General features: G+C 40.4%; 1 protein-coding gene across 4 annotated transcripts in view; it reads left to right on the top strand.

The window, feature by feature from the left end:
• LOC126475509 (C-terminal-binding protein) overlaps positions 1–27,146 on the top strand; it is a 190,945-nt gene extending 163,799 nt beyond the window's left edge. For 3 of the 4 annotated variants that reach the window (XM_050103422.1, XM_050103424.1, XM_050103423.1), the window contains exon 9: positions 25,485–27,146. In XM_050103422.1, coding sequence (XP_049959379.1) covers positions 25,485–25,550 — 66 coding nt within the window. In that variant the 3' untranslated portion in view covers positions 25,551–27,146. Of the gene's footprint in view, positions 1–24,000; positions 24,064–25,484 lie in introns of all 4 variants that reach the window. The other variant, XM_050103425.1, reaches the window with a different exon arrangement.
• Positions 27,147–27,544: the final 398 nt, after the last annotated feature.

The following is a 27,544-nucleotide window of genomic DNA, read 5'->3' on the forward strand; positions in this document are numbered from 1 at the left end:
CAGACGACGTTCAGAGCCAGCTTGCAAATATCTGTAAAGATTTTATGGCGTATTCTCTAGCTCTGGATGAAAGTGTTGATATCACTGGAACAGCGCAGCTTGCCATATTTATTAGAGGTGTTAATAGAGATCTTCAGGTGAGAGAGGAGCTCCTCGATGTAGTAGCCATAAAGAACACTACAACCGGAGGTGATATTTTAAGTAGTGTTGAAGAAAGTGTTCAAAATATAGGATTGTCGTGGAATTCTTTAGTTGCAGTGTCTACAGACGATGCACCAGCGATGTCAGGGAAAAAATCAGCTTTCGCTGCGCTGTTGAAGGAGAAAATGCAAAAACTGACCATGCCGAATGAAATAAGGGGCGTTCACTGTGTGATCCACCAGGAAAACTTATGTGCAAAGAGTATCACTCTAAAAAATGTGATGAGTGTTGTTGTTCCTCCAACCAATTATATAAGGAAGCATGGGCTACAACACAGGCAATTTGAAAACTTTCTTGAGGATGTAGAAATCCAGTATGGTAGCCTGCCTTACTACAGCGAGGTCCGCTGGCTTAGTCGTGGCGAATTATTAAATCGATTTTTTTTTTTTTGCCTATTAGATGAGATAAATATGTTCATGGAAATAAATAACATGTGTGTTCCTGAATTGAAAGAGCCTTCATGGAAATGCGATCTCGCGTTCTTAGCAGATTTAACTAGCCATCTGAATGCTTTGAACATGTCACTACAAGATAAAGATCTGCTAATTACTCATTTCATAGATCGAATACGAGCTTTTAAAATGAAATTGACACTTTGTGTGAGTCAGCTGGAAACAGGAAATCTAGCTCATTTTCCTAAATTATCATTCATGAAAGATGTTCACAAAGACTGTGAACGTTATTCACATAGTTTAGTTGCCCTTAACGAAGAATTTGATCAACGCTTTCAAGATCTGACAGCACTAGACAGTGATTTTGATCTGTTCTCCATATTCAGCGAATATTGAAGAGATTCGTCCTGAGCTGCAACTAGAAATTATTGACCTGCAGTGTGACAGAGAATACAGAGACAAATATCAGAACAAGAAAAACATTTTGGAATTCTACAGACACTTCCCTCAGGATAGATTTCCTCGTTTGCACAAGCTGGCAGCTACAATAATATCGATGTTCGGTTCCACGTATGTTTGTGAACAACTGTTCTCTGCAATTAAATGTAACAAGACGTGCCTGAGAAACGCATTGTCTGATAGAAATTTAAACTGCATGCTGCACCTACAATGCACAAGAACAATTACTCCAAACATAGACGCAATTGTAAAGGTCAAAAAGTAAAAGATAACCGAGAATTCCACACCTCAGTGACACCTTTTATTGTGTAACAGTTCACAAATTAATACGAATGTAGAGGCACACACTAAGCTAATAAAATGATGTGGCACGTGTACATTCTCCTTTGTTTCATTTGCCACAGTAATAATTCGTGAGTGATATCCCTGCAGGTGGCTGCGGATTTACATTGACTGGCGGCAGCTGTTGTGTGCCCCACGTGACTCTCCGCTCTGGTCTGGTAGTGGGGGTAACGTGCTCGCGCTGCTCCGTGCTCGCGCCTTGCGGCTCACAGCTTGCTCCGCGAGCACGTATGTTGTGAAGCCCTGTTCTAGGGGGAGTGCGTCGAATTCCTTAGTACTGGCAGACACTCTGCCAACATGTTTCTTTCCATTGTTCCTTCTGTTTGTTATACACCACTGCTATAAATTTAGGGATGCTGTTGGGTGCACTGAAATCAGAAATAAGTAAACGCCAGTTGCATCCCTTATGGTGGTACTCGTCTTGTGCCAGGTGCTAATGTGACGAAATCCATACATTCATCAAGGTTCAATATTGCTAGCAGCTCAGTTTCATTCTGCATGATGTTCATAAGATGATTTTGCTCCTGCCCTCCTCCCCCGTGCTGTGTGGGCTGTTGAGTGCATTCAAGTCATCTGTGAACAGGAACTTCAATTCAACTAGCCTGACAAACTGAAGAGCTTCCACAATGGTCATTGGCTTCAACTGCTTCAAAATAGTTTAGTTCAGTAGACATTGTTCTGGGGGAAGTAATAAGCGCTGTAAATTTCAGACTTCCATGGTTTTTGTGAGCTGATTTGTGTACAAAAATTCCGCAACAGTTGCAACCCTTATATTTGAACATCTGGCTGTCTGGCACTTTTATGTCCCTCTCTAAACAGCAGTTACATAGTAACTTAGCTGATGAAATGATATTGCCTTCAAGTTTAATCATGTAAGTTAAATATAATTCTTTTCATTTAATCTTTAAAAGGATTGTACATTGACTGAGTGGCGTCAGACTTCAGATGATTTCTCTTTGACAAGTCGATAGGGGTTCCTTTCTGTGTGCAAGTATCTCAAACTTCCCCTGTTATGTGAGCTCCAGTAACACCTGATTCACTGCCGGGCAAGACTGCTTATTAGTTGTACCCACAAATCACTTTCAGTTGGTATTCGCAGAAATGTTGCTGTTGAAAGTGAAATATACTTAGCATCAAGCCATCTCATTCCCTTACAGGAGAAGTAAGAGACCACTGTGTTATTTTACTCTCTCCACGAAACATGTTTTTATGTGTTCAGACAGTAACAATGATAGTGGAGGTGGTCTACAATCAATTATTTTAAATTTTCATAGTGAACAATATGGTATCGATAATTCTAAAAGTCAAATTAGAAAATAAAATGGTTATAAAGGAGAGAAAGATGCATTCTTTACAGCTATTGAACAGGCACTGCAATTCATTAATCATCTAATGTATCATTTTTTCAGACAGCAGTTATTGAACTGGCACTATAGTTCATTAGTCATCTAACATAATTATCAGTCTGTGTCCTCTAACCAAATAAGTTGGATTAGGATTATTTTGTGCTAATGAAAAGACAACAGGAATACATGGTTGAGTGCACCTTCTTTGAAACAGTAGACGTCGCTAGCTTATGTATAAATAAACCACTCTTTTTAGGAAAGACAAAGTATTACACAATGAAGAAAAGCATTTGCTCAGTTTCTTTAAATAAGCGATTACAAATCTTAGTACGTAAACTCAAGTGCTTTGATGCATTTGTTCCGTGTTTCTGAATGAGTCACTTCTACAAGACATTGTCAGCTCTGAAGAATGTGCCAAACAGTTTTGAGGGGAGAGTCTCCGATTTCATCAGGCTAAGTGCACCAGTGCATTGGTCTGGTTAGGTTGAAGTGATGTTCTAGCGTATGTTGGATATTCTGCTCATGAGTAACCTGATGTGCTTAATCAAACTACTGTGCTATAGTTAAATTGATGGCATCCCTTAGAGAATACTGCCCTTTTTCTTCTTCTTCTGCAACGTAGTAATCAGTTGGAGTTAGAATGGTCTTTAGTCAGTGTAAATAGTGTTACTAGAGAAGAGGCCAAAGCTCTATTACCACAGTCAGTTTTGCTTAAAACTTTGGGATTAAGGCCTTGCCCTCTTTGAAATCATTTCGTAAAGACACTCTGTAGCATTTTAGTTTCACTTTTAAGCTGTTTTGTAGGTATCTTGACCTTCATCTTCAGCATTGAATCATAAGTGCCCTCTGATGCTAATAGGTACTTCTTCATCTTTGCGTTGCTGGACCATGTGTTTGTAATGTGAAGCTCAAGTTTTTGCCTGATACAGATCTACATGGTGACAAGTTGTCTATCTTTTCCTCGCAGTATATTTATTAAATATTGCGTGTGTTTTTCTGGTTAACAGGTTTAATCTCATGTTTTTGTAAGTGTAAATTCAGGTAGTCTGTAGTAGAGTTTTCATTTCTTCTGAAGAGCCAGCTACATAGCCCATTTAGGTGTTGGCGTCCATTAGTGACACACCAAGAAGGTAGCAAGTTGCATATCTAGGATTGTGCATGCTGTGTGCGGATGCAGGAGGAGCTGGCAGCAGACTCAGCTGTGCACAGACTCGCCTTGATAGGTCAGGGGTGCACTACACAAAGGAACCAGCTACTTTAGTTGTAGAGTACTTGTAGAGTGTACACAAGGGTTTTTAGGCTAGGGGGTAGTTTGAGATACTCAGATGAACACTTGCCAGTCGATACTCGGAGAGGGAAGTCAGACCAATTTAAGAGTATAGGTACTTACACTGTCGGAATTTTATCAGTAAACTGTCGAGCTAGTGGGACTGAAGTTTCCGAATTTTTACCCTCCAGGAAAGTTCTCGTACACAAATTATTCTCAGGACTGAGAGCTGGCTGAAATCTGAAGAGGAAAGCTGTGAGAGATTTAGGGAGTAATGGAATGTTTATTGGAAAGACAGATTAGATGGGGAGTTTTCATTGCAGTGGACAAAAATATTCTCTCTATTGAGGTTGAAGTTGAGTGTGACAGTGAAGTTACCTGGTTGCGTATAACAGGTGTAGGTGGAAGCAGGCTAATTGTAGGATGTTTTTATCGGCCACCTGATTCTGCTGTGACAGTTCTAGAGTCATTCAAAGAATGTCTGTGGTCAGTAGCACATAAATACCCACATCATGCATTACTAGTTCGAGGTGACTTAAACCTACCACGTATAGACTGGGATATTTAACGGATTCTTTGCAGGGCGCTATGGACAGACAAGTCACACAAAGTACTTCTGAACACAGTTTTCTGAAAACTGTCTTGAGCAGCTTGTTCGGCAGCCTACATGCAATGGAAATATTTTACAACGTGTAGTTAGAAATAGACAGAACCTTATGGAAACATCATAGCAACTATGGTTACAAAGGTTAATAAATAAGTTAAGAAGAATAGGGGAGTGTTACTGCTAGAAAGAGCAGATAATCAGTTGTTGGCATCTCACTTAGACAGTGAATTTGCATCACTTAGTTCCAGTAAGATGGATTTAGAGGTATTATGGGCAAAGTTTAAGCAGATTGTAAATTGTGGTGTGGAGAATAATGTGCCTAGTAAGTGGATTGAGGATTAAAAAGACCCACCATGATTCAGAAAATGTTGAGGAAGCAGAGGCTGGTGCACACTCGGTGCAAAAGAGAAGGTGCAAATAATGACAAGCAATGATTAGTAGAGATTTTTGCGTCTGTGAAAAGATCTATATACAAAGCATGCAACTACTACCACAGTCATATCTTAGCAAAAGTTCTGTCAGAGAACCCAAGAAAATGCTGATCATATGTAAAATCGTTAAGCGGGTCCAACATTTCTATCCAGTGCCCTGTTGACCAGTCAGGTGTGACAGCTGACGATAGCACAACGAAAGCCGAAGTTTTAAATTTCGCGCTCAACAAATCGTTCACGCACGAGAACTATACAAACTTAACTGTCATATGCCCATATGGATGACTTAGTAATAAGCATACTTGGCGTAGGGAAGCAATTAAGAATGATAAAGCAGATAAGCCACCTAATCCGGATGGAACCCAAATTCGCTTTTACAAAGAGTAATCTGCGGCATTGGCCCCCTTAACAAGCGGGAATTTATAGTGAGTCTCTCGCCTTCTGCAGAGTTCCAATCAACTGGAAAAAGGTTCCGGTGACTCCTGTACACAAGAAGGGTCAAAAAAGGACCCACAGAATTACAGACCAGCATCCCTAACTTCATTTTGCTGCACAATCCATGAACATATTCTCAGTTCGACTCTTATAAATTTTCTTGAAACTGAGAAGTATGTCCCAGATTTTTTTGTGTGGTTTGGGAAACCATCTCGTGCAAAACTTTGCTTGCCTGTTTCTCACGTGATTTACTGTGAACTATGTGTGAAGGACAACAGGCAGATTCCTTATTTCTAGATTTTTGGAAAGCATTTGATACAGTGCCCCTTTGCAGGCTATTAAAGGAGGTATGACAGTATAAAATAGGTTCACATATATGTGAGTAGCTCGATGAATTCTGAAGTTACAGAACCCAGTGTGTTGTTCTTGACGGAGAAAGTTCATGTGAAACAAGGGTATCATCAGTACTGCCCCGGGTAAGTGTGATAGAACCGCTGGTATTCTTTATATTAATAAATTATTTGGCGGAGACGGTGAAGAGCAATCTGCAGTTGTTTGCTGCTGATGCTGTGATGTACAGAAGCGTGTCAAAGATGAGTGACTGTCAGAGGATACAAGATGACTTACACAAGATTTCTAGTTGTGATGAGTGGCAGATAGCTCTAAATGAAGAAAAATGTAAGTTAATGTGGGTGAGTAGGAAAAACAAAACACATGTTCAGATACAGCATTAGTAGTAGCCTGCTTAACACAGTCACATTGTTTAAATGTGTGGCGTAATGTTACAAAGCGATATGAAATAGAACGAGCATGTGGGGTTTGTGGTAGGAAAGGTGAATGGTCAACTTCTGTTTATTGGCAGAATTCTAGGAAAGTGTGGTTCATCTGTAAAGGAGACCACATATAGGATGTTAGTGCAGCCTATTCTTTAGTGCTGCTCAACACTGGACTCGCATTCGGGAGGACGACGGTTCAATCCCGCGTCCAGCCATCCTGATTTAGGTTTTCCGTGATTTCCCTAAATCGCTTCAGGCAAATGACGGGATGGTTCCTTTGAAAGGGCACGGCCGATTTCCTTCCCTAATCCGAGCTTGTGATCCGTCTCTAATGACCTCGTTGTCGACGGGACGTTAAACAGTAATCTCCTCCTCCTCCTTCTTTAGTGCTGCTCAAGTGTTTGGAATCCTTACCAGGTCAGATTAAACGACGACATCAAAGCATCAGAGGCGGGCTGCTGGATTCATTACTGGAGGGTTTAAACAATACGTAAGTGTTACGGAGATGCTTCAGTAACTCACATGGTAATCCCTGGGGATGAGGCAACATTCTTTTCAAAGAACACTGCTGAGAAAACATAGAGAACCGGCATTTGATGCTGACTGCAGAACAATTAAGTTACCTCCAACGTCCACTGCGTGTAAGGACCACAGAGATAAGCTATGAGAAATTAGGGCTCATACAGTGGCATGTAGACAGTTGTTTCCCCCTCAGTATATTTACGAATGGAATGGGAAAGGAAATGACTTGTAGCGGTATTGGTACCCTGTAATATCGATTGTGGAGTATCACTGTAGATGTTGAAAGGAAGAAAACGTAATTTTAATGTCCAAACACCTGCCACAACAGAACTATGGACTAGTTCCTCTCAAACGTAATCACCACATACACAATCACATTTATCCCACTGGGAGACATGACAATCAGTTCCTGTTTCCATTGATTTTCACACCTTTGGTGACCCTAAGAAAGATGTGCGTGACGCCAGTTTCATTCAGAAGAAGTAGTGCAATGGTGAGTGCGATTGTTTGATCCTTCAGTGGCCAACCCCATTCCATGAACCAGGAATTGATCATTGTCTTGCATTGGGATAATTTTCTATATGCTGATTGCTTTTCAGTGGAACCATTCCATGGTTACGTTACGGCATGTGTTCATTTGATTGCACCTTACATTTAACTTTGATGTTAGCAAATGTACATGTGTGCAGAAGACTTAACCAACTTCATTCAGTATTAATATGGCGCCAGTTAACTTAGCAATTCTCGAAATAGTTCACATTAATGAGTGTTTCATAAACCTAATGCTTGACTGTCATGATACACCACCACTTAAATTGCGATTGTTGACCTGCTCTCATTTGTCAAGACTTAAATGTTCCTTCTTTCAGCAAAACAGAATTGCATCTTCTTGAAAAAAGGTGTACAGTCACTAAATAATGGGATATCCAGTATTACGTAAATGACGACTTGCTGCTCACCATAAAGCAGATATGTTCAGTTGCAGACAGGCACAACGAAGCGACTGCAACACTGAGTTTTTGCCTAAATTCTTCTTCAGAAAAGGGAAAGCACAATCATTCACACAAGCAAGCACCTAACATGCACAAGTGGCCACTGCCTACATCCCAGAATGCAACTGTCACATTGAATGAACGCCTCTCTTTCTCTTCTCGCCTCTCTTTCTCTTCTCGCCTCTCTTTCTCTTCTCGCCTCTCTTTCTCTTCTCGCCTCTCTTTCTCTTCTCGCCTCTCTTTCTCTTCTCGCCTCTCTTTCTCTCCTCGCCTCTCTTTCTCTTCTCGCCTCTCTTTCTCTTCTCGCCTCTCTTTCTCTTCTCGCCTCTCTTTCTCTCCTCGCCTCTCTTTCTCTCCTCGCCTCTCTTTCTCTCCTCGCCTCTCTTTCTCTCCTCGCCTCTCTTTCTCTCCTCGCCTCTCTTTCTCTCCTCGCCTCTCTTTCTCTCCTCGCCTCTCTTTCTCTCCTCGCCTCTCTTTCTCTCCTCGCCTCTCTTTCTCTTTCTCTCCTCGCCTCTCTTTCTCTCCTCGCCTCTCTTTCTCTTTCTCTCCTCGCCTCTCTTTCTCTTTCTCTCCTCGCCTCTCTTTCTCTTTCTCTCCTCGCCTCTCTTTCTCTTTCTCTCCTCGCCTCTCTTTCTCTTTCTCTCCTCGCCTCTCTTTCTCTTTCTCTCCTCGCCTCTCTTTCTCTTTCTCTCCTCGCCTCTCTTTCTCTTTCTCTCCTCGCCTCTCTTTCTCTTTCTCTCCTCGCCTGTCTTTCTCTTTCTCTCCTCGCCTCTCTTTCTCTTTCTCTCCTCGCCTCTCTTTCTCTTTCTCTCCTCGCCTCTCTTTCTCTTTCTCTCCTCGCCTCTCTTTCTCTTTCTCTCCTCGCCTCTCTTTCTCTTTCTCTCCTCGCCTCTCTTTCTCTTTCTCTCCTCGCCTCTCTTTCTCTCTTTCTCTCCTCGCCTCTCTTTCTCTCTTTCTCTCCTCGCCCGTCTCTCTCTTTCTCTCCTCGCCCGTCTCTCTCTTTCTCTCCTCGCCCGTCTCTCTCTTTCTCTTCTCGCCCGTCTCTCTCTTTCTCTTCTCGCCCGTCTCTCTCTTTCTCTTCTCGCCCGTCTCTCTCTTTCTCTTCTCGCCCGTCTCTCTCTTTCTCTTCTCGCCCGTCTCTCTCTTTCTCTTCTCGCCCGTCTCTCTCTTTCTCTTCTCGCCCGTCTCTCTCTTTCTCTTCTCGCCCGTCTCTCTCTTTCTCTTCTCGCCCGTCTCTCTCTTTCTCTTCTCGCCCGTCTCTCTCTTTCTCTTCTCGCCCGTCTCTCTCTTTCTCTTCTCGCCCGTCTCTCTCTTTCTCTTCTCGCCCGTCTCTCTCTTTCTCTTCTCGCCCGTCTCTCTCTTTCTCTTCTCGCCCGTCTCTCTCTTTCTCTTCTCGCCCGTCTCTCTCTTTCTCTTCTCGCCCGTCTCTCTCTTTCTCTTCTCGCCCGTCTCTCTCTTTCTCTTCTCGCCCGTCTCTCTCTTTCTCTTCTCGCCCGTCTCTCTCTTTCTCTTCTCGCCCGTCTCTCTCTTTCTCTTCTCGCCCGTCTCTCTCTTTCTCTTCTCGCCCGTCTCTCTCTTTCTCTTCTCGCCCGTCTCTCTCTTTCTCTTCTCGCCCGTCTCTCTCTTTCTCTTCTCGCCCGTCTCTCTCTTTCTCTTCTCGCCCGTCTCTCTCTTTCTCTTCTCGCCCGTCTCTCTCTTCTCGCCCGTCTCTCTCTTCTCGCCCGTCTCTCTCTTCTCGCCCGTCTCTCTCTTCTCGCCCGTCTCTCTCTTCTCGCCCGTCTCTCTCTTCTCGCCCGTCTCTCTCTTCTCGCCCGTCTCTCTCTCTCTGTTCTCGCCCGTCTCTCTCTCTCTGTTCTCGCCCGTCTCTCTCTCTCTGTTCTCGCCCGTCTCTCTCTCTCTGTTCTCGCCCGTCTCTCTCTCTCTGTTCTCGCCCGTCTCTCTCTCTCTGTTCTCGCCCGTCTCTCTCTCTCTGTTCTCGCCCGTCTCTCTCTCTCTGTTCTCGCCCGTCTCTCTCTCTCTGTTCTCGCCCGTCTCTCTCTCTCTGTTCTCGCCCGTCTCTCTCTCTCTGTTCTCGCCCGTCTCTCTCTCTCTGTTCTCGCCCGTCTCTCTCTCTCTGTTCTCGCCCGTCTCTCTCTCTCTGTTCTCGCCCGTCTCTCTCTCTCTGTTCTCGCCCGTCTCTCTCTCTCTGTTCTCGCCCGTCTCTCTCTCTCTCTGTTCTCGCCCGTCTCTCTCTCTCTCTGTTCTCGCCCGTCTCTCTCTCTCTCTCTCTGTTCTCGCCCGTCTCTCTCTCTCTCTCTCTGTTCTCGCCCGTCTCTCTCTCTCTCTCTCTGTTCTCGCCCGTCTCTCTCTCTCTCTCTCTGTTCTCGCCCGTCTCTCTCTCTCTCTCTCTGTTCTCGCCCGTCTCTCTCTCTCTCTCTCTGTTCTCGCCCGTCTCTCTCTCTCTCTCTCTGTTCTCGCCCGTCTCTCTCTCTCTCTCTCTGTTCTCGCCCGTCTCTCTCTCTCTCTCTCTGTTCTCGCCCGTCTCTCTCTCTCTCTCTCTGTTCTCGCCCGTCTCTCTCTCTCTCTCTCTCTCTCTGTTCTCGCCCGTCTCTCTCTCTCTCTCTCTCTCTCTGTTCTCGCCCGTCTCTCTCTCTCTCTCTCTGTTCTCGCCCGTCTCTCTCTCTCTCTCTCTGTTCTCGCCCGTCTCTCTCTCTCTCTCTCTGTTCTCGCCCGTCTCTCTCTCTCTCTCTCTCTGTTCTCGCCCGTCTCTCTCTCTCTCTCTCTCTGTTCTCGCCCGTCTCTCTCTCTCTCTCTCTCTGTTCTCGCCCGTCTCTCTCTCTCTCTCTCTGTTCTCGCCCGTCTCTCTCTCTCTCTCTCTCTGTTCTCGCCCGTCTCTCTCTCTCTCTCTCTGTTCTCGCCCGTCTCTCTCTCTCTCTCTGTTCTCGCCCGTCTCTCTCTCTCTCTCTCTCTGTTCTCGCCCGTCTCTCTCTCTCTCTCTCTCTCTGTTCTCGCCCGTCTCTCTCTCTCTCTCTCTCTCTGTTCTCGCCCGTCTCTCTCTCTCTCTCTCTGTTCTCGCCCGTCTCTCTCTCTCTCTCTCTCTGTTCTCGCCCGTCTCTCTCTCTCTCTCTGTTCTCGCCCGTCTCTCTCTCTCTCTCTGTTCTCGCCCGTCTCTCTCTCTCTCTCTCTCTGTTCTCGCCCGTCTCTCTCTCTCTCTCTCTGTTCTCGCCCGTCTCTCTCTCTCTCTCTCTCTCTGTTCTCGCCCGTCTCTCTCTCTCTCTGTTCTCGCCCGTCTCTCTCTCTCTCTCTCTCTCTCTCTCTCTCTCTCTCTCTCTCTCTCTCTCTCTCTCTCTCTCTCGCCCGTCTCTCTCTCTCTCTCTCTCTCTCTCTCTCTCTCTCTCTCTCTCTTCTCGCCCGTCTCTCTCTCTCTCTCTCTCTCTCTCTCTCTCTCTCTCTCTCTCTCTCTTCTCGCCCGTCTCTCTCTCTCTTATCTTCTTTTGCACTCCTATTCCTCCCCACCCACCCACTCCCTCCCCTACAACCTCCCAACACTGTGGCTGGCAGCCGTGTCCAGCAGCCATATTGACCCTGCATGCTCCACTAGACAGCACTAACTTCTCCCCTCAGGCCCCACCAGTACCCTGCTATTCCTCCCCCTTCTCCTTCCGCCTCCCAATCTGAATTGTTGCATTCATTCTATCGTAGAGTCTCATTGTGGCTGGAGTGACTGAAGATAGCGGTCACATGTACACGAGGTATGCTTGCTTGTGTAATAGTGCGTGTGGTTTCTTTTCTGAAAAAGGCTTTGGCTTAAAGCTCAATGTGTAACAGTATTTTAATTGTGGCTATCTACAACTACATGTGCTATCTTTATGGTGAATAGCAATCTATCCTTTGCACAGTGTTGTTGTGTAGTCATTGTAGGCCATGTTTGTGAAGGTACTCTATAGTTATCAGTTGAGATCGAATGGTGAGGCTTCCCCATTTTTGATCAAATGGGGAATGAAATGTTGTGCAGCAGTGGCACTTACAAAGGGCCCATATTGACATTCTTGACATCTTTTAGTCACTTTACTGATATTCTATTCACAAAGTAATAAGAATGCAGTGAAAGTAGTTCGATGGAAGAGGGCAGAAACTGCAAGATTTTAGTATTCATCTCAACAGTGTTTTCTTTTAGGAGGGACTACATTCCATAAGATTCCAGAAGCTGTGCACTATTACAAAGGAACAGTGTACACAAACAATTGGATATCAGTTCCATTCATCATTATTTTTCTTAAGATATTGAAGAGTTAGTCATGATGTATGCGGGAAGTTTTATGGTCTTGTGTGATTTTTGTTTTCATTCTTCTGTGTGTCAGATGCCAAATGCTCGGATGAAGGCATTCCACTAGTTACAACCACACTTGCATTCTGCTGATGATACTGTTGTGTTAATGGTGTGCAGTGATGGGTTTCTGATTCATGTTGCATTAATTCACTGAATAAAACTGACAGTTTCTGTTCACTGCTCCACCTCATATTCACTGTACAATAGGCTTGATACTTCTAGGCGCATGGGACCAGGACAATCTTGAGCTGTTGAAATATTTGAGTATAGACTGTGCATTGAGATCACATCACCATCTGGAGAGCAGGATGTCAGTTGATGTCTCCTCAGACTGTTGTTCCATATAGCTCAGGATAGCCATCGATGTGACTTGGCATTGGTACAATCTCAGACTCGTCATGCTCATCACTCTCACATTGTTTCAGGGTATTAACCACGCCAATTTTAGAAGAGGCTGTAACTTTCAATTGTTAGTCTGATTTTAACAGTTTCTGTGGTTTCTGCCTTTTCACAGACTGGCAACCTGTCCTCTTTGTCAAAATCTTCAGTTTGTGTGTTTAGCCTACTTCCCTGTAAAATTTTTCTCTATGACTTATAAATTGTATCCTGATTTTCTCTCGCTCCTAGATTTACTGATCTAGTACACAATGTCCTTCATAGTCACTTTCCTTAAAGCTTGTACCATGCTTCCATGACTCCCTAATGCGCAGTTGGTGGCAATTGACGATGATACTTTTTCTTCAGGAAACGGAAACAATGTGTGAATCCCATCACGCAACCATTTTTAACACTTGGCTGTGAGGATGCATTATCTGTTGTCAAAGCAGCTTTGCATGGCAATCCCTTTGCTTTTAACACTTTAAGAGCCAAACCTGTAAAATTTACTGACCTAGGATCGCGCAAAAATCACCAGACCCGTAAAATTTGTAGTCATGCCTTGGCGGGGTTTATCAGACACAGAAATTGCGTATTTGATTAATGATAGCGGCACTCTGGATAATGTAGTGTGATTCTGACGATTCTGAATACAATGGTGTGTTTGAAGGTATGTGTTCCCGAATTTTCAACGACATATCACTGCTCGTAATTGTGCAGTACACACATTTCTGCTGAACATGTCTTTTGTGAGATATATATGTAGTTACATATCATGTGATACTCCTTTTAGAGGAAAAGATCGACGACGGCTTGTCTTCAGATGCACACGAGAATAATGTTAAAGGTGTTATTTGAAATCCAGCAGCTGTGCCGTATCCAGAAGATGTTAAGTGGACTGAATTGGTCACCTATCGACCTCTGCCTGTCAACACTATATCCAGGCAGATTCTAGTGAATATTGATGACTCAAGTTCTGTACTGGATTGCAGTAAAGTGTTACTAACTGACAGTGACGTAAAGGAACTCAAGATACAAATTTGTATGCATCACAGACAATCCAGAAGAAAAGAGGAGGAAATAACATGAAGCCTAATTCAGTTTTGAGTTCCTGGAAGCCAGTGACTAAAAGTGAGATGAGGTGTTTCTTGGGTATGCTTTTCCACATGAGTATTTCAAGAAAGCCAAAAATTGTGGACCACTGGGGCACTAATCCTGTTCCTATTTTAAACTTCTGTCCCCAAGTTATGAGTCGTTTGCGTTTTACTCAGATACTGTCGTGCTTGCACCTTGTTGACGATTCTAAACAGAAAAAACCAGGTGAAGATGGATTTCACCAACTTTATAAAGTTTTACCTTATTATAAGAATTTGGACGAGCGATGTATCTAGGCATATCGTCTCTCAGAAAAACTGACACTTGATGAAGGAATATGCCCATTTCGAGGTCGTGTGAGCTTCAGTGTTTACATGCAAAATAAGCCTCATAAGTATGGACTGAACGTTTATGCTGTTGCTGAAGCCAGTAGTGGCTCTGTTGTAAACTATGAAGTTTATTGTGGTAAGCATATTGTTGACAATTCATCATATGCTGTTGTATTGTGATTGTCGTCTGACGGTGGCTTGGCGAATAAAGGTGATACTGTGTATTTAGACTGATTTTATTCCCATCCAGCGCATTTTCAACGACTGGCTATCAAAGGTACTGGAGCTGTTGGTACTGTGAACAATTGTAGGAAAGGATTACTTAAAAGATTTAGTATCTACTAAGCTGAGAAAGGATAAAACGTCTTCTCGGTGTAAAGATAATGTATTAGCAATGAAGTGGAAGGATAAGAGGGATGTGTACACATTGTCTACAAGGCATAAGGCCACATTTGGTACGCATACTAAGAAAAAATGGGTCTGTAGTAATGAAATTACTTCAGGTACTGGATTACAACCTGAATAAAATTGGAGTGGATATTGGAGACCAGCACCTGCAGTACAAGCCATTCCAGCACAGAACTGTGAAATGGTGCCGAAAATTATATTTCCATCTGCTGCTGATGGGTGTATCAAATGCTTTTGGCTATACAATGCAGTGCACAACAAGAAACTCGCAATAACATACTTCATAACAGTGCTTGCAGCTCAGCTTGTTGAAGATGATACATTTGAAGTCACACAAAGGAAAGAAGGAACGAAGTCGTACAAAGGAATGAAGTGTAGGTCGGCTAACAAAGAGACATTTTTTGTAGCACATACCTCCAACTACGAAGAAATGTGCTGTTCGTGTCTGTCATGTGTGTGGTGTGCAGTGCCGGGAGCTAGAAAGAGGATGGCAAAACTTCTCGCAAAGAGACACGGTACGAATGTGAATGGTGTGGTGTTTCACTCTGCCTGGAACCTTGCTTCAAAATTTTCCACACTAAAAAACAATATGATTCTGTGTGAAATTTGTATGCAATTATTGTAGACTGGCAGAAAGATGTTATGTAGTGCCACAATATTAGTTGAAAATAAATAACAACTGCATTCTCTTATCCACATGACTTTTCTAAATTCTTAAAAACATCTATGTGATTTCTATGCATCTATGTGATTTCTATGCATCTATGTGATTTCTATAACTGTACCTTAAAGCTGAGAAGACAAGAAAAGAAGAGAATAGAAGCTTTCGAAATGTGGTGCTACATAAGAATGATGGAGATTAGATGGGTAGATCACATAACTAATGAGGTGGTACTGAATAGAATTAGGGAGAAGAGAAATTTGTGGCACAACTTGAGTGAAAGAAGGGATCAGTTGGTAGGACATGTTCCGAGGCATCGAGGGATCACCAATTTAGTATTGGAGGGCAGCGTGGAGGGTAAAAATCGTAGAGGGTGACGAAGAGATGAATACACTAATCAGATTCAGAAGGATGTAGGTTGCATTAGGTACTGGGAGATGAAAAAGCTTGCACAGTATTGCGTAGCATGGAGAGCCGCATGGACTGGAGGCAACAACCACCACCACCTTAACGCTGTGCATTCCAAAGTAGTTTCTTCTGCACAGAATTAAAGTAGAAAAGTGAAGCTTCAGAATGTTAACAGATTTGCCACAATCGAAAAATTGCATTTGATGCAGCAATTTTTTAAATATTGGCAAAATTGCCTGGTTTCTAGGGGCGGGTACATAAAATAGGCCTGGTACAGAGAGTGTTCAAAACATCTTGCCCTCCAATATAAATGAGAGTTCAAAGGCCAGATCTTGAAAATTTCCTGGTACAACCAGACATTATTTTGACACATGTAGATAACCAGTAGAGCTGATAATAGACTTCCCAATCACAGCCAGTGTGTTTGTGTTGTGGTAGCCAGTTGCATTTTAGCTGCCATAACTGTGAGCAATTACTTAAATTTTTTTGTACCCAGGAGCAAGTATTTTTTCATAAGAAGAAAGTGTTTTTCCTAACAACATTTTGAAATTTAAATCAGTTTTGTCACTGTTGTGAGTTTGTTCACTACATAAATAATTAATTAATTTATTTATTTATTTATTTATTTTTTAATATAAACTCCATAGTAAATTTCTCAATGACCTCAGTTACCAGAGTTATTCTCCGCGTGCATGAAGTTGACACTCTCCATATATCTTCTTCCATTTGCTAGGCAGTGCGTACTAGTTACAAAAACTGTCAACTTCAGCCTGCAGCTGGTTTCTAAAAGAAAAGAAAGCAAGGCTTTCTTCAGCAAGAAGTGGCAAGAAATTTGAGGCCCCTGCTGTCTTCGTTCTGTAAACCACATGAACAGCTTCTCACTTTTTCTTTGACAGCTTCTCACTTTTTCTTTGAGACTCTGACTTCTGTATAGTTTTTCGGTTAAGAGATTCTACGGTTCATTTCTTTCAAGACAACTGTTCCATTTGGAAGTTGGTTTCTTTTCCAGATGTCAAAAGTAACTTTCCCAACACCATATCAGAGAGCAAGATTTTCATTGTTCTTCTTTTGTCATGTTGTTGCAATGCTTCTAACTTAACATTCAAAGGCACAAATTTCCTTTTATTTGTTATAGCTCTCACTTTTAGAAGTTGTAAAATAAAACACAGTGAACAAAGAAAACAAAACATAACACCATACTTCACTGACAAGTGGCAAACCTAAAACACCACTTTCAACAAAATATTTGCTTGTGTGAACAATTAAAGTCTAGGGGTAGCATATGCCTGGTTTCATTTATACAGACACAATGAAGGAAGTGAGTGGTTCAATAGGCTTGGATTCACGGGAAGCTTGTATTTCTGAGACTCAAAATATCAAAATTGTACTTTATTAAATTGGAAGCATACTACAGTGATACAGCCACTTTCCAAATTACATTGAGGAATATGTGGGCACACACTGGAGAATGTGTTTTTGTTGTTTCACAGGATACACATTTCCTCTTACTGCAGAGAAGTGGTCAACTTCATGTTCAGTTGTCGTATTAAGTCCAGATGGCATGTTCATTAAGATCAGGTTAAACTTTTTATTCCATAGGTTGATGGCAAGGAGATAAAGGATGTTGAAGTTTATCAGTTTCATGTTCTGTGGTTCATTTGTATAACAATCCATTCATACGTAAATAACGCTACATGCTAATCTTCCTCTTCTTGTTCTTGCACAATGCATATTTACAAGAAAATGCATGAAATTGTTCCTTCCTCTGCTCATATGTTGAATGTTACCATGATTGTCATGGATGTGGAAAAAGTAGAAAACGCGACATTTTCATTTAAGAGGTAATATTGAAGTTTTCACAAATGCGAAAATGTGTATTCACATAAGTGCACAAGAGAATTCTGTTAATTTGTAGGCTATTGTAGCAGCATATTGTCAACAGAAAGTAGTAGAAAATTCATTACATTGCTGTAACAAAGATGCATAGAACTCACATTGTATGTAACAATCACTTTATTTGTTATAAATAATACATAAATTAATACACAATGGTGAAGGAAATGACCAACAATAAATCCTTTAAGCTCTTCTTCCTGAGTTCACTCTACAAATAATTTCTATTCCAATTTTTTGGACTGTTAAACTTTAGCTTGGCTTGATGAGTTACCCAAACGTGATCCAGTAGGACATCATGGGAGGGCCATAAATGAACTAAGCCAGCCTTTTTTTATTTTTTATAACATCTATATGTAACTATTCCATTGTGAATAAAGATTTGTTTAGGTGTCCTGCAGTACTGTTGTAAGCTCCTCACGAATTTATCATCAAGTTGAAATCTTAAAAATGATATTCTGTAATCTCTTTTACTTGCTTGTCTGCGTATTGCGTACATACACGGGAAGGAAACATCTTCAGTGCTCTGAACTGCATATGGTGTGTCTCTTCAGAGATAAACATGTACATGAATAATTTCTTAACTGCTCTTTCTACAACTATACCTGGTTTGATTGTTGTTGCAATATTTGTATCAACTGCAAACAAAACTAATTTGGCACGTGATAATTTTACTAATGAAATTTTAATATAGTGAGAAAAAGTAAGGGCTTTACAATGAAGCCTTCTGTGATCACATGCATTTAGTATCCAGTTCGACGACTGACGACTTAATAGAGCACTTGTCTCTATTGACAGCCTTTGTTTCCATTCAGGGATAAGATCAGCATTACCTTTTGTAATTTTATGATACAGCATAATACTTAAAATTTTCGTAGAAGGATGATGTGATTTACACAGATAACATTTATACCATTAGCCCGTAGTTTGCCTGATGTGAATTGCATACATTCTTGTTGTATGTGTGCATACCCTTCTCAGTATAGGAAATACAAATACTGATCCCCCCCCCTGCTATATATTATTTGTGGTTGGATTGTTAAAAAGCTCGTGTGTATTGCCAATTCTCAAACTTTGTGCAACCATCAAATGCCCGGGAAGGGAGTTTTAAAATCTAGTCAGGGAGACCATTGGTGCAAGGTTGCTTAATCTTTCAGTTGCATAACACTGTTGAAAACTTTTCCATTTGAAGTTCCGTAGTGGAACTGTTCATTAATTGTAGGTGTGGACAACACCTGGGATTCGGCTATCGTACATAGTAGGAATAGCACTGTTGAAACTTGCGTGTCACAATATTTTGAATGCACTATTCACTCTTTCTTCTGTATTAGAATGTCTAGTAGCTCATTTTTTTTTTTCAAGTGCTTTGGACTTCATGCAGCTTTTACTTTTTGAAGTTACACCTAATTTATATGAAAGAATATGTGAGGGGTTAATGGCAGGTAAGTTGGTATGTTGTAATAAAACTTGAATGTCTGCAACAGCAACCCATTGTTAAAATATAAATTTTTATCATGTCTGCTGAGAAAGTAGAGTAGCTCACATTAGTTAATACATATTTCTACAAGGTTCTAATGTTTAATGACATGAAACACTTGTATGGCAAGTATATATGTTCTGTGTTATAAGACTTTCTACTGATATTTGGCATTTTAGGAGCGTCTTAGACAAGTGGAGTGCAGGATGTTATACAGTGAAACATTCCCGGAAATTGGTTGTTCGCTGTTAGTACATAATGGAGATGAATATGTGGTGTCAGTACATATACCCATTATATTTCCTCCATCATTGATTGTCCTGCATTTCGTTGTGTGTGTGTGTGTGTGTGTGTGTGTGTGTGTGTGTGTGTGTACTAGATGACTGTTATAACAGTAAATGCATAGTGTCTTATTATTTTGAAACCTTAAACTTTGAGGGGAAGTAAGTTTTTCCACCTTGTTGGAATCTTGTATTTCTCAATTAGACCAACCCTGTTTTAAAATATTGACAGAATAGTTCGTAAAGGTAAGAAATGTACTGGGTCATTAGTTGGGGTGCTTTGGAAGAAATGTTGATATACTGGCAATTGCCGTTGCAGGTGCAACTCAATCTAAGGTTCTGATTCATTGTCCCGCAGGTATGAGCTGGTTTGTTGTTCATATTGATTCAGTAGTAATTAATGGGGCACTATACAGTATTCACCAGTTAAATAAATAAATCAAAGTATGTTGACTTCATCCATACATTATTCTAAACCATTAATCTCATTACCCACACATGCTTTCCTGCAACTGAAATATTGTATGGCAGAAAACTGAAGTCTGTAGCAGCTTTCATGGACAAACTGTTTTGATTACCTATGAATCTTTTAGTTTACTTTATATTCATAGTACAATGTGTACAGTACCACTGGTACGTTCCAAGGCACATCACTCTGATAATGAACTCCTCATTCAGAAAGGTGTCACCTCATATTCTGGTTTGTCAGTTTGGATAGAGTTAAATAGATATTAGTTGGCAAGTAGTGACCAATTCTGTTACATCCTCCATCCGAACCTGTATCCTGCCCCTGTCCCCTCCCTCCCCTCCCCACAACTTCTCGCCTCACAACATAAAAGATGTTACAAATAATTAAACATGCCACTCCTAACATTGCTTTCATTTATTGAAATGCAATAAGGTGCGGGCAATTTAATATTCCACAAGTCATGCATTTAAAAATGTCATCTTGATTATTCATGTTTTGCTAGCTATTATTATTTAAATACAGCATAATCAGTTGTAAGCAATTTGAAAAGCAATCATTCAGAAATGAATATTAGAATTACTGTTGTGCTTCCCTGCGTAAAGGTTTTGAATACATGGTTGACTGTTAACTCTTTTGATGTTTTGTTACTCTTAAACTCAAATAAATCAATGTTGTTTAGTTTAAATCTCTGTTTTGTGCATCAGTGACTATAAAATCAACACTTCCCTCAAGAAAAGAAATTTTAAGTGAAATATTGTTTCTGACCACAACATTATAAACCCAACAGTATGTGGAAATGTGCAGATTGTTAGGCCATTGATCAGTTTTCTGTAGATGACAAAATAGATAATTCCAGCTGCCCATACACAATAGACATTGCCTGTAGATTAAATGAGATGATAGTGAGCTTAGAGAAAATGTTTCATGACGTCAACATGTCTGAGTTGGTATTCGACATATTTCATCTCTCTCTCTCTCTCTCTCTCTCTCTCTCTCTCTCTCTCTCTCTCTCTGTGTGTGTGTGTGTGTGTGTGTGTGTGTGTGTGTGTGTGTGTGTTACACAACACCACAGACACATTGGCATTCACAAATTTTAATGCACAGTTCCGAAAGAGTAGTGTTTGCCATTTACGTCACATGTAGAAGGGTTCAGAAAAATGGACACACACTGTGATATTCAATATTACTAGAACAAAATGAGATGCTGTTAAAATTCTTGCATGGGGAGGTAATTTTTTTTGTTAAGAGACCCCCATTAGCAACCAAACAATGTCGATGCCACTGTACTGTTGAGTGAACTATAGTTGCCAGTGTCATTGCTGTACAGGATGCCTTGATGGTTTCTTGTAGCTTGTTCAGTGTAGCTGGTTGTTGTTGATAGACTTTATTTTCTAATTTAAACTAATTTAATTTTTCAAGCTGCCACATGTTAGAAGTCAAGAGGTGTAAGGTCTGGAGATCGTGGTCGGTACTCAACAGCTCCTGTTAGGCATACCCATTGTCCAGGTAGCTTTTCATCCAAGCAGGCTCTGACATCTCTGTGGTCGTGAGGCAGAGTGCCGTCTGTTTTTAAGCAAAGTCTTTCATTTCCAAACACCTCTCGGATGACAGGAAAAATCGCCGTTCGCAGCCTATGTAGATACACCTCGCCAGTTACAGTACCTTCAACAGAGCATGGGCCTGTCAAGCCACGTTATGGCAGACGACACAACACATTAACACTCAGTGGATTAACATGTTTGTCCATGCAAGTGTGAGGAATTTTAGGAGCCCAGTCCTCATAGTTGTGGAAGTTTACAGTTTGAATTGTGCTTTGTCAGACCAGATAATAGTCCCTGCAAACCATTCATCCTCACGAAACATGCCTTAAAATTTCTCTCCATCCTTCGATCCAGCTCATCCTCATTCATAGCATGCAGTGATCTTGGAATGTTCACTTCCCACTTTTCAGCCTTCAGAATTCGTCGTATACTCGTTCGGCTTACCGTGCTTTCATGTCAACCCTGCTTCATACATTTTTTAGGTGGCCTAGTGAAATGTTTCAACACAGCTGTGCTGGAAGCTAGACTGACATTTTTTTATCGGTCAGACTTTTATTTATCTACATCTGGAACGGTACCATTGGCTTCAAATTTATACCAATTATGATAAATTGTTCTACATGTTCGTGGTTTAGTTCCATACACATTACACCACTGCCATTATACCTTCATCATGTTTTTGTATTTCCAGTACCATTTCAATATGGCCTTACGTTGCTCAAATGACAGTCTTACTGTATTCATTAATGCGCTGTTATCTGCTGGAAAACGAACACTCTGATGTGTTGAGAAGACAATGGGCTACGCTACCAAGCAAAACTGCAGCAATGTATCGTTTTGTTCCAAAGATATTAACTATCAGAGAGTGTCTGCACTTTTCTGGGCCCCTCTATATGTTATTGTGACCCATCTGTGGGGTGGGAGGGATCTTGGAAAATGTGAACTACCTCCTCTGGACTAATCAGTCGCTGGCATGATATGGAGAACATAAAGGATTTATGATTGAAACTTAAAAAATGCTTTCTCTTTTACTGCAACTTACTGCTTCTTTCATTGTCCTTTTAGGCTAGGTTGACATTCGAAAGTTCCAAATCGGAAACCATTCTGGTGAGGGTCAGTTATTTTAGAATAATGGGTTAGAGTGTTAAACGATGTCACAGGTAGGTCTGTTAGTGTCAGAACATCGGTGCAGTGAAATTTGCCTTTTCCAATCTCCGCAACATTCAGTCTATAGGCATACAATTGCTATGGGACTCGAACCACATCATTAGGAAAATTTTTCAAACAGAATAGTAGTTCCACCATTCGTACAAAATAGTGAGAACGCAAGAACTCAGTGAAATATATTGGGCCAGTCGCACAGCTCGTTGTGAGACTATCATAGAAGTCATTTCAACTGACAGCAGTCTGCTGGCTAGTGGTAAAGCACACTTTTATCTGTCAGGCTATGCCAGTAAACAAAATTTTCGGTACTGGACCACAACCAATCCTCTCTACATTGTTCAGTGCCCACCACAGCGATCATGTTAGTGTTTGGTGTGCTATCACTGGTTTCAGAATTGTAGGCTCATACTTCTAAGAAGACAGAACTGTGATGGTAACATCTGATCGTTCCATACAACTGCTACGCATCTTCCTGCAGCAGACTCTCGTTGACTTAGAGAATCCTGCTGTGTGATTAAAACAAGATGGTTCTGCTGCACACCCAGTCAAGGCATTCATAGGCCTCCTAGGTGATGATGATCAGTTGGCAACCCATTCCCCCAATCTTCCCTCCTGTTAATTCTTTCTCTGGGGATACTTCAAGGTGCATGTCTCTTGTCGTAAGCTGTATACCCCACATGACCTGGAAGTGCCATCCATCATGAAATTGGGGCAGCATCACAAGACATGACCAAGAGGGTCATGCTGAACTTACAAAGTGACTTCAAATGTGCGTAGAAAAGGAGGATCATTGTCTGGATGATAAGATTTTCGAAGGTTAGTGTGTATGTGATGTAAATGGTAGACACTACCCTTTCAAATTGTGCATTAAATTTGTGAATGTCGTTTTGCATTTTTGTGTTATCTATGTTTAAAAGTTCTGGAATTATTTCTACTACACCCTGTATGTCAAGGCACTATTTACTACCGAAATGGAAAATAAAACTTGTGTATTACAGAATAAAGTTTGAATGCTACACAGCTTATCCTCCCACAACGTCTTAAACATTGTCAACTTCACAAAATATAAACTCCTTGGCTCTACTACTTACGGCAGCACAGCATGTAATACTCCTTGCTGTTTCAGTGATAATTCTTCTTGAGTGGAGGACGTTTCAAGGGTTAAATATGTAAATTTCATACTCCATCTGATTGTCGTAACGTGGCGGAACTGTATATATACACTTCATAATTTGTCTGTAAAAAGTGTCTTTGAGTATTATGCAAGAAACCTAACAATGCTTTACCAATACAGCAGTAATATCATACAAATCTTTTTATGCTTTTATTTCCTAGGTGTGTGCCGCCGCCCCCCCCCCCCCCCCCACACACACACACCTGCTGACATATTTAACAGTATTTTAGGTTTTTCTATCAATTGAAAACAATAAAATGTTGTTCATTGAGGTAGGTGCAGTTGTGAGGAAGGTAATCAGTTCCTCAGTCGTTGGAACCATTAAGTATTTTCCATAAGTAGGATATCTTTCATTTTGTAGCAGTTCTCATATGAAATTTATGTTAATAACTCTATCCATCATCATAGTTTCGCATATATGCAACTAAACGTAATTCTTCACTGCCTTATTTCATAACATAGATACCATACTGACCAGTTGTGTGGCAACTATCTACCACATATCTTGGCTTTTATTAATACTGGAGTGTTGTAATGGGATTAAGAGCCTTAACTTTGCCAAATTGTATGCAAATCAGAAATATCTGACAAAATTATCTGGCCAAACCATCTCCCATGAAATTGAAGCAAGTTTCTCCATTTACAGTTCCATCAAAAAAATGAGGACCGATGATAACGTAACAAATCGCTTCCCACAAGCACACTCTTGGTAAGTTGAAACCATTTTTGATTGTCACATGGGGGTCTCCTCACACCAGTGTACTTGATTTTAGTTTTATGTGGCTGTGGGGTTTAAGTACTGAGGTATGGGGAATGGGAATTAACTTGGAAAGAAAGGGGTTCCTCAATAAATTTCTTTAGCACCTTTGATAGTGACTGTGGAGTCTTAACCTTACATGGCTGTTCTTGTGATAGTGTCAATTGTGTTTTGATACTTGAGTAGAATGTTTGCTCTTTGTTTTCATCCACACATGTATCATGTCCTTCTCTCCATTCAAAACTTGTGTGTCTCAATTTATTGAAACCACACATCATGAAGATTTCAGAGTTCTGGGAATAGTTGGTAATGGTTTACACTTTTTTCTCTGCCAGCTCTGATGTCATTGCCCTGAAGGCAGTACAGTGTGTGACTAACAATTGCATTGAAAACAGTGGGTTTCAGAATAAATGGTGGTGCTGTCATAAAATTGGTTAAGTCGTACATTGTTCTTCAAACACACATCACTACGTATAGCTTCATATACACTTACATACAAAACTTAATGTTTGAACTTAATATGTTTTAATGTATCTTTTTCCTGATGTATTACATGTGTTCTGATAGTGAAGTGCACTATTAAAGGTAGGGAATGGGGCGGTACCACATTGCATGGAAACAAAATTGTATTTCAGTGCATTGTTGATACATTATCATGTATTTTGTTGTTCGTCATGTTTCTTAATAATAATAATAATAATAATAATAATAATAATAACGTATTTTGTGAAGTATCGTACCTGTATCAGTTTTTCTCTTCCATTAGCCCACAGGCATACAAGTGAAAGTCAGTTGGATATGATTGTTTTATTGTTCATGCCGAAAGAATTCTGATTCTACACATAATAGTTGTCAGTAGTTTTGCTTTTACGAAATGAGTGCTGTAAGACAAGACTTTCATGCACATTTGGATCCAGATTTGTTTCCTGTCAAGTTTGTTACTCCAAAAGCTTTTTTTTTTTTTTTAATCCATCTAAACTTCAGCAGAGACTAAACTGTTCCAGGCAGATATATTTCAAATGGGGATGTCATTAAGGAATAGATATTGCTACTTGGCTTCATATATGACAATTTGGGAATATTATATACCCAGAGACTGGGGAACTAAAAGATAGATTTAGCTGAGAGCCTGCTTTTCTGTTTGCATAATGGGAGATAATGTTAAGATGTATATCTAAAATTTGTGTGTGTGTGTGTGTGTGTGTGTGTGTGTGTGTGTGTGTGTGTGTGTGTGTGTGTGTTCTGAATGTTAGGGCACACACAAGATTTAATGCATTTGAAATATAAAGTGTTACATAATTACTTGTTATATTTGTGTTTATTTTTTCTTGACTCAGCACTTGTTGTTCAGTGAATTCACTTTTTCTTTCCAGCCTCTGAATACACCAGACCCATCTAACCACCATTCGCAGAAGCCAGAGCCGTCAGAAGTGCATTAACAGGGTACACCCTGAAAATGCTCCCACAGGCCCAGCAAAGGAGAAACTTATCCTGCGAGGAGGAAAAAATTCATGTCTTTGTTGATTTTTGTAATTGAATGTTTAAGGAAAAACCAGAAGTTAACGATTTTTCCCATCTCCTGCACAATATCGCCTTCAGAAGAATGAAGAGTTTACAGGAGCCATATTAACATTCACATCTTCATATCTACTGGTGATACAGCATGTTCTTTATTCTGAGTGTGTGTGAGTGGAAGAAACTGGTGAACCAAAAGTGGCCAGACTTTTGATCTGTGACTTGTAGGAAAGGGTTGAATGTTAGACATACAGATGTAGCCCTGGTGTTCCTCCATTTTCTGCTACCTGGGTGTTCCAGCACTGGAAAACTTAAATAAGTTCGCATTTTCTACATAAGGAATACAACACAGTATTGTTTCTGCAGTTTCAGATATTAAATCTGTAAATCATTCTAATTGTTTGTCGTGTTTGGACAGTGCAATTTGATATATGTACAAATTGCGATGTCTGTGTTGGACAGTGATAAAGAGGGATTCTGACACATCACTTAGTGTAAAATTAAGATGAGAAGTTCTCTGAGAAATAGTAGTAAGAGTGATAAGATAGAAATAATTGATTTTTATTGTAATAATTCAGTTTTAGTTCTAAATGAACAACATTCATTTTGAGGAGGCACATTTTTTAATGATTTGAAGAAATTGTTCTTGAGATGCTCCACTTCATCTACTTTCTGTTAAATAAGAATGAAGACATGCTTATTCAGCATTGCCTCCATGAAGCATTATTATCGAAGACAGATGCAGTAGCATGGCAATTGGAACCAAAAGTGTAAAGATTTTCTCATGTATGTATAGTTTCTGCATTTATATTTGCAAATGTACATTTTGTTCTTCTCACATTTGTGTTGTCAGGTGATAAAACGATGCATCTGTTTTTGATAACTGTTCACACATCAGCTGTTGTTGAGTAAAAGGAAACACTATACTTCTCATGGTTTCAGTGTTCGAGTGTTTATAAAAAATAGTCTAGGTCTCTCAATAATGTTTGTTAAATACTTTTGACGAATTCTGTGGTGTAGAGAACCAAATTTATTACCAAAATGCTGAAATAAGGATTTTATTGCATGTGGAAACTGTGCAATACTGCTTTTGTTCATTTGGATATTGGTAAAAAGTACATGAATTTTTAGAATACAGTTTTTTTTGTTTTGTTTTAAGATAGATCAGTTGTGAATCATATTAAACCATTTCTGAAACCCCACATTTAAAAGTTGTGCATGTGTATACTGTGAAAAGTTCAAAAGTGCTGTTTAGTTCCAATTTGTGAAATTACCAGATTTTGAATAGTGCCACTTAAGTATTGAAGAGTTGTCACTAAATGAGCTGTCATTTGTTTTTGTAGCAATCATAAAAAGTAAATATCAGTCGAATGAAATAACTCTTCAGATAAAATTCATTTCAATCTAATTTTAGTGCCCAAGTAGTAATAAATATGGGGTTTCACAACTGTAGCAATTTTAGTGACATTTTTGTATCACTTATATGCCCAAATATAATTAACTTTATTTCTAAATCTTAAGGTTGTTTTTTTAATCATTGGTCCCAATTTTTGTTGTTGTCCTGTTTACAGTGTTGCTAACTTACATTTGTCTGCCTGTTGAAAACATTGTGACCTTGAGTTTTTGCAACACAAATTGTATGTCACTTGTTACACTGTAGGCATACACTTAGAACTGGGGAAAGAGAACTTTTGTGAGCTATAAGAAATTCCTTACAAATCAAGAGATGCAGAAATTAATGACACTTCACCATACTTGTTACTCATCTTTTACCAACAGTTGTAGATACTGTTAAATACTATTCTCAGTTAAAAGACAGTCCACTCTACAATGCCCAAAATTTTAGAAAATTAAAAACACTGGGGCCTAATTATTTCAAACTGCCATGTCACAGCACTTGTTAAATAAAAAATTAGAA

This window comes from Schistocerca serialis, chromosome 4 (assembly GCF_023864345.2).
Source record: "Schistocerca serialis cubense isolate TAMUIC-IGC-003099 chromosome 4, iqSchSeri2.2, whole genome shotgun sequence".
Taxonomy (NCBI): domain Eukaryota; kingdom Metazoa; phylum Arthropoda; class Insecta; order Orthoptera; family Acrididae; genus Schistocerca; species Schistocerca serialis.